This window comes from Cavia porcellus, unplaced genomic scaffold (genome assembly GCF_034190915.1).
Source record: "Cavia porcellus strain 051 isolate PalLab524CR breed Dunkin Hartley unplaced genomic scaffold, mCavPor4.1 scaffold_32, whole genome shotgun sequence".
NCBI classification, from domain to species: Eukaryota; Metazoa; Chordata; class Mammalia; order Rodentia; family Caviidae; genus Cavia; species Cavia porcellus.
This window is the reverse complement of record NW_026947515.1, coordinates 13,595,341-13,608,556: the sequence shown is the minus strand read 5'-3', so window position 1 is coordinate 13,608,556 and position 13,216 is coordinate 13,595,341. Positions and strand designations below refer to the sequence as shown.

At 48.9% G+C, this 13,216-nt stretch overlaps 1 protein-coding gene across 4 annotated transcripts in view; it reads right to left on the bottom strand.

Moving 5' to 3' along the window:
- Rgs9 (regulator of G protein signaling 9) overlaps positions 1–13,216 on the bottom strand; it is a 58,700-nt gene that overhangs the window by 23,973 nt on the left and 21,511 nt on the right. Inside the window, exons 8-10 of one of the 4 annotated variants that reach the window (XM_063242538.1) lie at positions 12,266–12,347; positions 5,039–5,110; positions 3,211–3,327 (exon numbers count right to left, since the gene is read on the bottom strand). In XM_063242538.1, the coding sequence (XP_063098608.1) occupies positions 3,211–3,327; positions 5,039–5,110; positions 12,266–12,347 (271 nt within the window). The remainder of the gene's footprint in view (positions 1–3,210; positions 3,328–5,038; positions 5,111–12,265; positions 12,348–13,216) is intronic. The other 3 variants (XM_063242539.1, XM_005001654.4, XM_003465240.5) reach the window with 3 other exon arrangements.

Sequence of the window (13,216 nt, the reverse complement as noted above, 5' to 3'; positions counted from 1 at the left end):
TACAGGTAATAAGGTATATAATGAGATATCTTGGTAACAGGGCTACGTCTAAAATGAAATGTTTGTCTCACACACACTTTATATACATAGACTGAAGGTCACTGTATACATTTTCAAATAATTTTGCACATGAAACAAGGTTCCAAGGCATGACCTTTCCCACGAGCAGGGCCCAAAAGGTTTCAGATTTTCAGAGAATTCCAAATCTTAGATTTCTGTTTTAGAGATGCTCCACCCATGATAGGGTTTGGTGGAATCTGGGACTTCCTTGCCTCTGCTTCGATAGTCTTTGTACATTTTAGTTTTTTATTTCTTGTTTTTAAAATAGCCGTGCATGGAATCGGCTTCATCTAGGTACACAGGTACCCCTGTCCCTCCAGGGGTCTACATAGCCAGGCAAGGCAGGGAAAGGGCTCTGGGAGTTTCTAAAGGGTGGAAAGACAATTCTGCCTGTGTGATGGAGAACAGTTCCGGAAAGCGTATAGACTTTGGGATCAGGCAAAGACTAAAATCCTGGTTACAAATTATTAGCTATTTGACCTTGGGCCAGTGATTTAGTATCTCAGAGCCTTTACTTTTGTTTGTAAAAAGATGGGGGCAAAGGGAAGATAATCAAAGAGATAATATGGTGATACTCACTCCCAGAGCATATTGTGGAGACTCAACAAAGAGTAGCTATTGATTAGGGTTAATATCCTGCCATGTATATGACACATACACAGAATAATGGTAGCCCTTATTACCAGATAAAATACTAAGTCTAGGCAATAGTTGGAATATACTAAAATGTTATCATCATTCATCTAAAATTCAAATTTAACTGAGACTCTTGTGTTTTTATTTGCTAAATCTTCCCAACCTACTATCAATATTATTATTACTTAGTCAGAGGTCATAGGAAACATAATTTTGAAATGAAGCTACTAAAAGTACACACACCTACACACAATGCTACACAATTCAAAGAAAGTATCTCAGGATAGAACAGGCAGAAACATGTTGTCCTCTTAGAATTTGCACACAAATCCCCTCCTTTCTCAGAAGCGGCCCTCCTGGAGCACAGCCCACCTCCATCCCTCCTCCCAGGGCTAAACTTTGCCACTCTGAGAATATTTTGCCTAAGGAATCTCTGAGTGCCCCACATTCCTGGAATTCTAACACTTTTTTACTTGCAGACTTGCCCAAATAGGGACAGAGCTCAACTTGTTGACACAGCTCTGCCGTCCTCCCAGATGCAGGCTCTGCACAATTGTCACAGAGCAAGAGGGGTCAGGGCCGTGCCTGAGTGACCTTGAGGCCACTGCCAGATAGGAGGGAGGAAGCCCAGGGGCAAGACAGGCTCAGGATAAAGTGGCTGGGCAGGAATCTGCACAGAAACACAAGTGGACGAAAAGGTGGGGGGCGGGGAAGAAACACCAGGAGTTGCAGCAGATTTTCAGGGAGCACAGTGAGGGGCCAAAGCAGAAACCAGGAAACCCGCCAGCCAAATAATGAACCAAAGCGCTCAGGAAACTCGAAGAGAGGCCCCCTTCCCAGGAGAGAAGGACCCCAAGTCGCCATCACTGGAAACAAAACCTGTCCTGCCAGGTACTTCCTAACAGCATAAAGGAAAATTTGCAGGGCCCAAGACAAAATGAAAATGCTGGGCCTTTCTCCAGACAAACCAAATGGAGAATTTTAAGATAGCAACAGACTGTTAAATCAGGCTCGTCTGAGTGTGGGGTGTGAGAGCCTACACACTTCACCTGTCTGTAGAGGGACCCTGCAAGCAGGATCTATGCCTGGAAATGGTGGTGAGGGGTGGTACTGAGCGAAATCAGGACCTTGACTCCCAAGACCTCAGCCAGGAGACAGAGAGGCACACAGCATTCCCACCTCCTAAGGCGGATGTGATCTTCCCCTAGCCAGTGCACATATGCCTGGCGCATGAGCCACCAGCAAAACTGCCCTTTCCCCAGCCAGTCAGGGCTGCACAATGGACCACAAGGAGAAAGCAAAGCAGTTTGCTCCCCATTGATGTGTGTACATGGGGTCTTTGCCTACTGAGGGCTCTGGGCTGAGTGCTCTGCAAAGCACATTGTGTGATACATACTTCTGCTTTTTGCTCAGTGATCAGCGGGCCTAACAATGCAGGCTGTCTGTCTCAGAAGCTGGCTACTGGACTCAGCAGAGCAGATGAAATTGGAACGCATGTCCCTCCCTCCACTCCCAGGCATAGTACAGGAATGCATGATGACAGAGGAAACTGGCTAAGTTCAGCCCCCAAAATCGAGTCAAGGGTTTGCAGGACTCCACACCTCAAAATATGGATGGCTGTAATAGCAACTGCTATTTGGGGAATCTCTCCGCCTATTAGGTACTCTTCTAGACACCCAACATTAATGAGCCTGTTTAATTGTCTGAGGAAGGAACTCCTGTTATTCCCATTTTATAGATGAGAAAACTGAGATCTGAACGGCTCATGAGTCTGCCCAGGATCACACAGGCAGGGAGTGGCAGAGCTGAGTTCCATCCGATGGATGTCAGCACTCTTCAGCTCACGGTGCTGTCCCTCATCACTCAGTGACAGTGGTTAACCCTATTGTGAGCAGCATCTCCTGGGGTGAGAGGCTGAGGATTGGGCCAGCCATGGGCATCTGCTGGTGCCTGGTCTGTAATCAGGGTCCTGAATGAGGGTCCAAATTTCCTCTGTAATAAAGGGAGGGGGAGCTGCACACACTGCACCCCATAAGGCTAGCAGCCTCAGAACTGAGAGAGGATGCACTTCCTGCATAGCCCATGGTGCATGGCCCTGACCTGTGACCAGATCCTCCCAGGGCAAGGCCGACTTGCCAACCAGTGCCCATCACCATCCTGAAGGAGTGGGTTGCCTAGAGACCTGGACATTGGCCAACCTAGCAGCCTCCTTTATTACGCTTGATGGTCTTTTTGCCTCTGCTTAGGGAAAACACAGCTTTTCAGGAATTCACTCATTCTCAGAGGAAGACCTCTCTCTCTCTCTCTCTCTCTCTCTTCCAACCAGCGTAGGCCCCAGGAGTTCTTCTCTGAACTGAGACCAAACACACAGCCTCTGCACTCCCAAGGCCTCCTGCAGACACTCAGCATTTCCATGACCCTTTCCTCTCGGGGCAGGTAACTGGGAAGCAGGGACACTGAGAAGGCAGACACTGCTGCCAATGGCAGAGCACAGCGCGGCCTCCAGCCCTGCACCTCTGATCTGACAGCAGGGGGCGGCTGAAGCTGCAGAGGGGTCTGGAACATGAGAACCCCAGGGCTCAGTCTTGCTACTCCAAGCAGCCACGGTGCACAGACAGGAGAGAGAGAGAGCTGATGGGAGAGAGAAAGAGAGAGAGATGTAAGCAGCAAGGTCAGCACAGCCCTGTGAGCCCTGCGTGAGGAGCACTCGCAGCCTGCCCTCAGGACTGCTGTCTGCTCATAGCTGACAGGAGGCGGGCTGTGACATCCCCTCCCTCCCACACCATGGAGAACAGGAGGATGCTCCCCTGTGAGGCCCACTGGGGCTCCTCAGAACTCCCCAGTTAACAGAACGCTTAGCTAGAGCAGTGCAGTTCCTGGCCCCCAGATTGCTCAAGTGAAGGTGTCACCCCATTCTCCCCTCCCCGCGTAGTTGAGCCTCAGTTACAGCTGCACCCCCTCAATCCCCACTCCTTATCCAAGGCAGGGTGAATGACACTTTTGGCCTCCCCCTCCCCCTCCTCCTCTAGAGAAAAGAGGTTTCCAGAGCAGCCAGTTATCCATTTAAAAAAAAAAAAAAGCACAAATCTTCTACCCGGGGTTCTCTGTTTTACTCAATGATTCTGTTTCTATGGCAACTGAGCCTACAAGGGCTCAGCAGCGATCTGTTATCTGACAAGGGGGACATGGAAAGGCTGCCCTGGGAGGGTTGATGACAACACATGTGCATCAAAGGAACGGTCACCTTGACTGATAGACAAGGAACCTAACAATTACCCTAGTGACACTCTCTGGGGACAGTGTCTATCTCAATAGGTCCCAGGGCCACCTTTTTCCTGTCCCTTTCTCTTCTTTCTCCTTCCCCTGTGGTCTCCTCCTTCCCAGCACACTTCTCCAGACTCCCACTCTTGACTTAAAGCACAGCTGCGCCTTGCAGAGACACACTAGATGTGACAGGCACTTGCTGCCCCAAAACAATTTGGAAGGAGACCAACGACCATTCCCCAAGACGAGTTTAAATGGATTTTAGCTGAGATTACTGGAATCAGTTCTTTCTCTCCTGGGCAATTTTGACTCCCTCCTCAAGGTAGAGGAGGCAGTGTCTCGAGAATTTTTGATTGTCACAGCTAGGAAAGAGGAAGGAGAAGAACAGACATCTAATGGGTAGCAGCTAGAGATGCCGCCAGTTACCCTACACTGCCAACACAACCTGCTGAAGAGCTATCTGGTCAAAAATGTTATTAGTGACATGTTTCAACAGCTTGTAAAATGCATTTCTTTAAGGAGAAAAAAACCCTATAAGAAGTAAACACTATGAAAGGTGACTTATTTGTGGAAAGAGTTTCATTTTAATTAAAACTGTCTATGAATCCTTAAAAAAATCCCCCACTGAAATATGAAAGAAATTGTGCTATTATAGTATTTGTGGTATGGATTAATGTTTAAATCAACATTGATTCAAAGGTTTTAAGTGTGGGGCCATCATCTTACCAGGTTCAAGAAACCAGCTGAAGTTATGTGTAAAATATCTGTGCACCTTTAGGTTGGATGGGCTCATAATTTTCATCAGATTCTCAAGAAGGAAGTGACTCAGAAAAGGCTGAAGACCAAGCACGTCAATGCTACCTATCGCTGCCAAACTGTATGCTCCCTCTCCCTACAGTGATGAGCAAGGTCTCTTTACCCAGGCCCTTGGCCATGGCCTCCCTTCTCCCAGACCCTGACAGCACAGAACCAAGGTGTGTCTGTGTGTAGCATCTCCAAGGGGAGAAAGTGTTGCCCCAGGGGACACAGCGGACACATGGCCACATTTGCAGACTCAGAATCCGGCTTGCACGCATACCTGGTTTACCTTCACTTCATTCGGATCGGTCACACGGTCCAGGCCGTAGTCCAGCACGTTGTTCATTCCTGGCTGAGTGGAAGAAAAGCAGTACAGGTCATTACAGGGGCATCCACTTTCTGATTAACTTTAGGTCTTCCCCAAGATGCTGACCGTGAGACTGGGCTGAGCAGGACTTGTAGCCCAGCTCATGAGGAGACAGAAAGATGTATAAACCCTCCAGAGGAGTTGAGGAGCTTCATGGGAGCTGTTTTGCCACCAAATCTTCCCAGAACCTAAGAGCGGGACAAAAGGATAAGGGGTCATGTGTGTGGGTGGGTGGGAGGGAATACAGGAGGATAGAAAGACTGGTTGATGGTGAACAAATGGATGACGTCTCTACATCACAGTGATGGATGGGTGGATGGATGGATGGATGGATGGATGCCTGGATGACCGAGCTCGATTGAATTTTACATGATTGATATGTGGATCGGCTGGCTCCTCCCACAATGTTCTTTCCCGCACACTCTGAAGTCTTTGTCTTGGATTCTTTTTAGAGGAGTAACATAGCAGTGTTTTGGGAGATGCTAGACTCAAGCCAGGCAACTCTAGTTTCCAATCCTGGTTCTGCTGCTTCTCTGCAAGGGTCATTTCAAGGTCACGCAGTGTGCAGGTATGAGCTAAGCTTTCATCAGCTCCCCTCTCCACATGGGGTAACCCCACTCTCAGGCCAGTCACACTTGGTCTCTCCCAACTTCTTGAAGCCAGCAATTGAGGTCTTTCACTTCCTTCTGCAGAGCAAGATACCCACCAAAGACTTCGCACCTCGTGCTAACCCAGCTGACTGCACTGGAGGAGAAAGCTGAGAAGCACCTCACTTTCTCTCCGCCAGATTCAGCCTCATCAATGGGACTGGAACACATTTAGCTCAGAGTGGGACAGCTAGAACCGAACCTGGGATTCCAGTGGATGACAGGTAGACAGGAAAGGCTGCCTCAGTATTTTCATACTTACTACAAATACAAAATATTAATATAAAATATACTTTATATAAAACTACTTTTCATCTGAAATTCAAATATGACACCCCATGTTTAATTTGCTAGATCTAGTAATGTGGATCAATAGGCTACTAGGAGGGCAAATACTGGACCTACGGGCCAGTCAAGGAAGGGAAAAAAGAGGAAAATAGTGAGTGGGCAGGTCGGACATGGTAGTCAGCACGCCTATAATCCCAGCACTCAGGAGGCAAAGGCAGACGAACTGCTGTGAGTTCAAGACCAGCCTGGGCTGCATAGCAAGACCAGAGAGAGAGAGAGAGAGAGAGAGAGAGAGAGAGAAGGCAGAGAAAGGGAGCCCTCACCTTTACCCTAACTGTTCCCTGGGAACCTCCATCAACAAATGTCCATGTGGCTATTCTTACGTGCTGGACACAGTACTCAGCCCCAGAGGTCTGAGGAAAGTCACCAGAATTAGTCGCCCATTTCTTCCTTTGAACTCGCCCCCTACTCCACATAAATTCTGCCCTGGAACTCAGCTATCTGCCTGCATAACTGAAATCAGCACAGGAACATTCCCCAACGGCTCGGCCTTGGATTGTCCAGACCCGCAGCTACCTCCACCCCTGGACTTTATTATTCCATCTGGTTAGCCTCTGCCCACCCTAGCTTCTCTCACCAGCTCTCAGAGACAACCAGGTCCAACCCTCTGGCTACCGTGCTCCTCCAGCTCCTGCCTTCCTCGAGCCTCTCTGTGGGCGGCAGGCCACTAAGTCTCAGTTGTTCCTGTGGGAGCTGGGGTCCTACCTGGCGCCCTACCTGGCGCCCTGCCTTAGCTCACTCCCTTAATGCCTTTCTACCTCTGCTGCTTTGGGAGAATCCCGGGTCACTCATTCATTCTTTTATCCTTCAGGCAACTCAGTTCTTGGTCCATGGTGACAGTGTTCAGAACCAATGCTGATGTAGTTTAGCACACAAGAGGGTGCTCCATTGAAGAGCTGACTGTCAGTGCCCAGGAAATAAGGGTGACTGACGTGCCCCTGAAATAGGGAGCAGGAAGTCCTCCAGAGTCTTGGGAGCTTCCCCACATCGATCAGAGTATGATGCCCAAATCAAATCCTCTGAGTATGAACAGAAAGCACTTTGCTAAATGCCCGGTGGCTCATGTTGGGGAAGACCTCATGTACTTGCAACAGTTGCTTTGGGAGGAGGTGACATTCCCAGGAGTCAGTGCTCCAGAACAGTGGCAGTGCAGGACCACCAGGTAAGCCTGTGCCTCATCACTCCTGTCTCCTCTCTACTGTGCTGGTCCTCACTCTGTCTCCTAAAGCATCGGACCCTTTTGATGCAAGGGACAGAAGAGACAAATAAAGCACTAAATTGTCTTATAAACAAAATAAGGGAAAGAGAGGGAGGAGAGGAGGGGGGACAGAGGTAGAGGAAGGGATAGGAAAACAGAAGAGAGAAAGAAGAGGGCGAGGAAGAGAAAAAAGAGGAAGGGAAATGGAAAGGAAGAGAAAAGAAGGGAGAGGAGAGGAGAGAGAAAAGGAGAGAGGAGGAAGGGAGGGGAGAGGAGGAAAGGAGGGGAGAGGAGAGGGGAAGGGAGACGGGAGGGGAGGGGAGGAGAGGAGAAGAGAGGGGAGGGGGGAGGAGAGGGGGAGGGGAGGGGGGGAGGAGAGGAGAGGAGAAGGGAGGGGAGGGGGGAGGAGAGGGGGAGGGGAGGGGGGAGGAGAGGGGGAGGGGAGGGGGGAGGAGAGGGGGAGGGGAGGGGAGAATCAAAACTAACAGGGAAACAATTTTGGGTGAGAGGGTGAGAAGCTGGCTTCATGCATGTCTTGGCTTGAACATCACTTCCACAGAGATGTGGCCCCTGACCACTTTCAAATCTAATCTTCAGAACATCTGTCTCCTACAAGCTGCCATAGCATCTTGTACACTGCTTATTTGTTCATGTAACAGTCTTTGTGTCTCCACCAGATTGTAATAGGTGCTTAAGGTCACAGACTACGATTCTCTCTCTCTTTTTTTTTTATCGGTACCAGGGATCAAACTCACGACGGCCTGCTTGCAAGGCAGGTGCTTGTGCCGCTGAGCTAAATCCCCAGCCCCCACAATTCTCTTAAATCATAATCCAAATATCCTCCATTGCCTACTAAGCATTTGGCATATATGCTTAGACAGTCACAAAACATATGTTGATTTTTTATTTGAATCGGATTATATGGACTGTTCTCTACTGTGTATATGTCACACTATTTTTCTGGTCAATAAATGGCCTTTGAAAATTTCATTTGAACAGTTGCACAGTGTTCCATCACATAGGGTGTGCTTTAATGTATGTTGCCATTCTCTGTCCTGAAGCATTTAGTGCAGCCCTGGCAAGAAATGGAAGACAGACATCTCCTTGTCCCAGAATGAGTGTCTATACATATGGTTGAAACAAGGGCCATTTGGCTTATTAATCAGACACTTGATCATCTGATTTAGGGTGCACTGCCAGAAGGTGGCCTCTACCCACAAAGCCGGGATCCAGCCATGGACCACACCCTTGCAAGACACCAAGTCACAGGTGGTACAGCAAAGATGCAGGGAAGGTCCCAAAATGACTTGCCAACGGAACCACCTGTCCCCATGTTCCTTTACACTGTACTATTTGCATCACCCCTTTGGGTGAAACACAAAAAAGGAACATCATTTTCCTTCACCAGAGGAGGCTGGATCACAGATAGGCTCTGGATGGAATTGGGGTCAGACCACCACCCAGGTCCGATCTTGGCTTCTGCCAACGCTGTTAACCTCATGTGGCATCTCGCCCACCCACTGCAACCTAAATCAATCACTATTCACTGAGCCTTCTCTGTACTTGGGCTTCACCTTGGGGGAGTGCTACTCTCCTGTGTCAGGCAATTTGGATTTTGAGCTAATTGAGCTGACAAAGGAGACATACTCCTTGCAGAGGAGCAGCCTGCAGGCTTAGTCATCATGCAGATGTGGATTCACATCCCAGCACTGAGTGGGCTGAACTCTCTGAGCCTTGATTTCTCCTTCTGAGCAATGGGGTGATGACACTCCCTATTCCATGGCATGTTGTCAGGTGCAAATGAACCCATCTGTGCCAAAAGCTTCACATGTGTACACAGTAACTACTCAGTGACTTCTAGCTGGCATTTTGTGTCCAGCACCTAACTCCTCGTCCTGCAAGGGATAAGGGTTTCATAGATGAATGAATGCACAAATGAGCAGGAGAAGGAATCATCACACTCTGACAGGTGGCCACACTCAGGGCACAGAGTGGCTGCCGGGCACCCATACAGGCGGATGCTTGGTTTGCCATGACTGCTTTTTTCCCTCCTGCACTGATGGTTTGTTTGGGTCTTCCAGAGACAATCTGACAGTCTGTAGGCTCCCAGGCACTCTGAGCTTGTCAGACAGATTGCTCCGTTCTTGGTTAAGATGCTCCTGACTGTCTGCCCTGCGCAAGCAAACAAAAGAAGTGGAGAATATTTTAAGGGATTTGAGGGGGAGATCCAGATGAATTGTGACCTCTTTTTTTTTTCCTTCTTTTTTTTTTTTTTTTGCAGTATTAAGGATTGAAACAAGGGCCTGTACATGCTTGTTGAGTACTCTACCACTGAGCTACCTCCTGACTGTTTTTTAAGTTTTTTTTTTTTTTCTTTTGAAGCAGGGCATGGTGATGCACACCTGCTATCCTAGTACTCTGGGAGGCTCAGATAGGAAGAAAGAAAATTCAAGCCCCCTGCCTGGCAACTTATCAACTTAGAAAGACCATGTCTCAAAGAAAAAGAAAAAGGAGGATGAGGAGGAGGAGGTGGAGGAGAATGAGGAGGAGGAGGAGGAGGAGGAGGAGAAAAAGAAAAAAAAAGAAAAAGAAAAAGGGATGAGGATGTAGCTTAGTGCAAAGGCCCTGGGTTCAATCCCCAGTAACACACACACACACACACACACACACACACACACACACACACACATTTTGGCAATAGGGTCTTGCTAAGTTGCCCAGATGGGTTTCGAACTTCTGATCCTCCTGCCCCAACCTCCCCACTAGCTGGGATTACACTGGTCTGGTTTCCCCTGGGGAGAGCTGCAGCAAGAAAGATCAGATGTGAAGAGCAGCTATGTATTCTAGGAGTTTAGTGTTGCTCTGTACATATCACAGCCCAGCTTGGAATATGGGTTCTTCCTGTTATCAAAGAGGGGCCAGGGATGTACAAACCCACGTGTTATGTTTGCTGGGACAGCAGTGACTTGGGCAATGCCCAAGGAGGTTACAGAAACATGGAAATGCACTAAGTTATCAGGGCCATTGTCATGAGAGGTGAAAGGGCACAAGAGGGAAGGGCTCCACAGTCAGCTCTGTATGGGTTCCGGGCCTCTGTCACTTACAGGCTGTGTAGCGGAGGGCTGTGTAACAGTGACATCATTGAGCCTCAGCTTAAGATGAGAATGGTAACCTTGACTTCCACACAGGCTGAGAAGAGGAAATAGGGTAGCGCATGCTGAGAACTTAGCGTGCTTCTCAGTCCACCATGAGTTCCACCAGGAAGAGAACAGTAACAACAACAATCGTGATGACAGTGGGGATGGAGGTAGCAGAGGTGCATACAGTGGGGGATCATTGAGGTGTGGAGATGGAGGTCATACTAAGGTCATCGTGGCAGAGATGGAGGAGGAGGGGACAGATAGTCAGACACACTGCCATATATATATCCTCTGCATTGTGCCGTGAAGAGTCACTCAGCCAACTACCTGCTGGAGGGAGCACTGAGAGCTTACCCCAGGAGAAATGGGGGGAATCTGGTGGTCTATTACTCATTTTCTTTCCTATAAGCTTCCTGGATTCAGGGACAGAGGGAGGAGAGAGACTCTGGCTAGATCATGTACACAACCAGCCTATGTCACTTTGCAAGGAAGATGGTTGCATTGGCATTCTCACTTTCTCCAATTCTCATTGGAGTCTCTGCATGTACAACGGAAGCCATTCTCTACCCTGCAAGGAGCAGAGATCCGTGGTCATGGGATCCATGGGCATGGGGCAACCTTGCCGAATGGGTGGCATGCTCACCATTTTCTCTTATCCTTACCCAGGGGTGCTTCTTCTGGATCTGACGAGCACATGCAATTCACACAAAGACCTCACGCCTAGCCTACCTACAGGGAGGTATGTGCTTTGAACTGTGTGCCCAGGACTGTGTGCTGTGTCACCCACATCCAGCCTCCAGGGACCTGTGCCAGCTCTCCACTGATTTCTCCAGAGGAAGACTCCTGACAAAAAGAAAAACCGAACAAACTACCCGGGCACCAACCCCAACAACACAGCCTCCAAACCCATCCCCTACAGAGGCAATACCTTCAAGAGAAGCTATTTAAAATATAGAAAGAAAATAAGCAAAAGAGCTAAAATAGGATGGGGATGGAAATTCAAAAACCCTTACATTTAGGCACCATGCCTGACCCAACTCACTCTCCAGTTCTGGACCAGGACACTAAAGGAGGGAGAACATTTATTTCAAACTCTTCGATTTCCAGAATCTCTTTCACATCTCCTGCCTCCCATGATCCAGGGGCAGCACGGGAACTTGAAGTAGGAGGGAACTGAGGTAACAGTCAGCGGCGGCTTCCCTGGGCTGGAGGATGAGGCTCTAAGTTCCCAGTGATGAGCTGGGGCGAGTTCGATCAGCTATGGACAGCTTGTCTCTTTGAGCCACTGAAAGGCCCAAAGCCAGAGAAGCAATATGCTCCAAGTGACAAGAAGCTTAGCACACACTGACACCTTCTCTCCTCCTCCCAGCTCAGCTGCTGGGAATCGAATCCAAGGGAGGAAAAGAAGGAGCCAGAGACACAAGATGGCTTTGGCCATGGAGAGTCTCTGTGCTCTACGTTTTATTTTTCTGCTCTAGGATCTATATTCTAATTTTCCTAGTTTTTTCTTCTTATATCCCTTTCCCCAGGTGTAGTATCTTGAACAACAACAACAGTCTTAGCCCTTATAAGAGACAAACTTGTTCAGGTACCTCATTACCTGACACAAACAATGGGCTGAGAGAGACCCACCCAGACACAATGTGTGTCCTCTTCCAGCTGTACGTTTAGCCAATGCTCAGCAGCTTCTTCTGCAGATACAATTCAAACCCTAACAGGAAAGGAGCTCCCGGCAGTCATGGTGAGCACAGAGAGGGCATGGGGAGCCCAGGAAGAGATAGGGGAGCCCAGGGCAGAGGGTACTCACAGGGCACCGGTGCACTAGCCAGTACGCCTTCTCCTGGCAATCCAGCGCATACCTGTCAGCCTTGTTCCTTTCTTTCCCAGTCCTGAAAAACCAAAATCCATGCTGAAGGACAGTGATATTTTGCATCTTTCCAGAATCATCCCCATTCTTGATGACCTGCACCACTCATATGCCTAATTAATTCACAGGCGCTGTAATAATAAGCAGCAAATATCAATACCACACTTATACATTAGGTACCATTCTAGCTACTTTCACATGCATTCATTCATTTCATCCTGGTTTGTCTTCTCAGTGGTCTCTTCTGGCTTCACAGTTCAGGGAACTGAGGAAAGAAGGGATAAATCCCCTGCTAGTTCCATATAGCCAGCACGAGGCAGAGGTAAGACTTGAACCTGGGATGCTGGCCCCTGGGACCTGGGATCAGCTTTGCAAGTTTCCCCAAAGGAACCATCAGGGACATCCTGCTGGGTCGACATTTGACCCTTATTTCTTGCTGTTTCCCACTTTGGTAAAGGACATTATTGACCTCTGGACAGGCAGGCAGCACGCAATGGCAGAGCTCATGAGGGCAACGCTGGTCTCAGCTGCTTCCTCCTCCTCACTCGTCACCTGACGCTTCTCTCCCCCCACAGAGCGCCCACCGAATCAGGGCTTTTTCTAAGCTCAATTTGGGATTGTGAAAGGCTGCTTCCCTCGTTGGGCTTTCCTCCTCCAGGAGTGAGAGAACAGTAATGAGCACACCGGGGCCCCACTCAGGCCCACTTCCACAGTGAGCTGCACACACATTCATTAGCGCTTGTCTTCCCAGGCAACATGAGATGACGCACAAGCCCTCCCCACGACATGCTGTGGATTTATTTCCTCGTTAATGTACTGTGAATGACACAATAACATCCAGAGAGCCAGATGGGTGAGCAGTGCCTCCATCCGGGTGTTTTGCCAACCTCC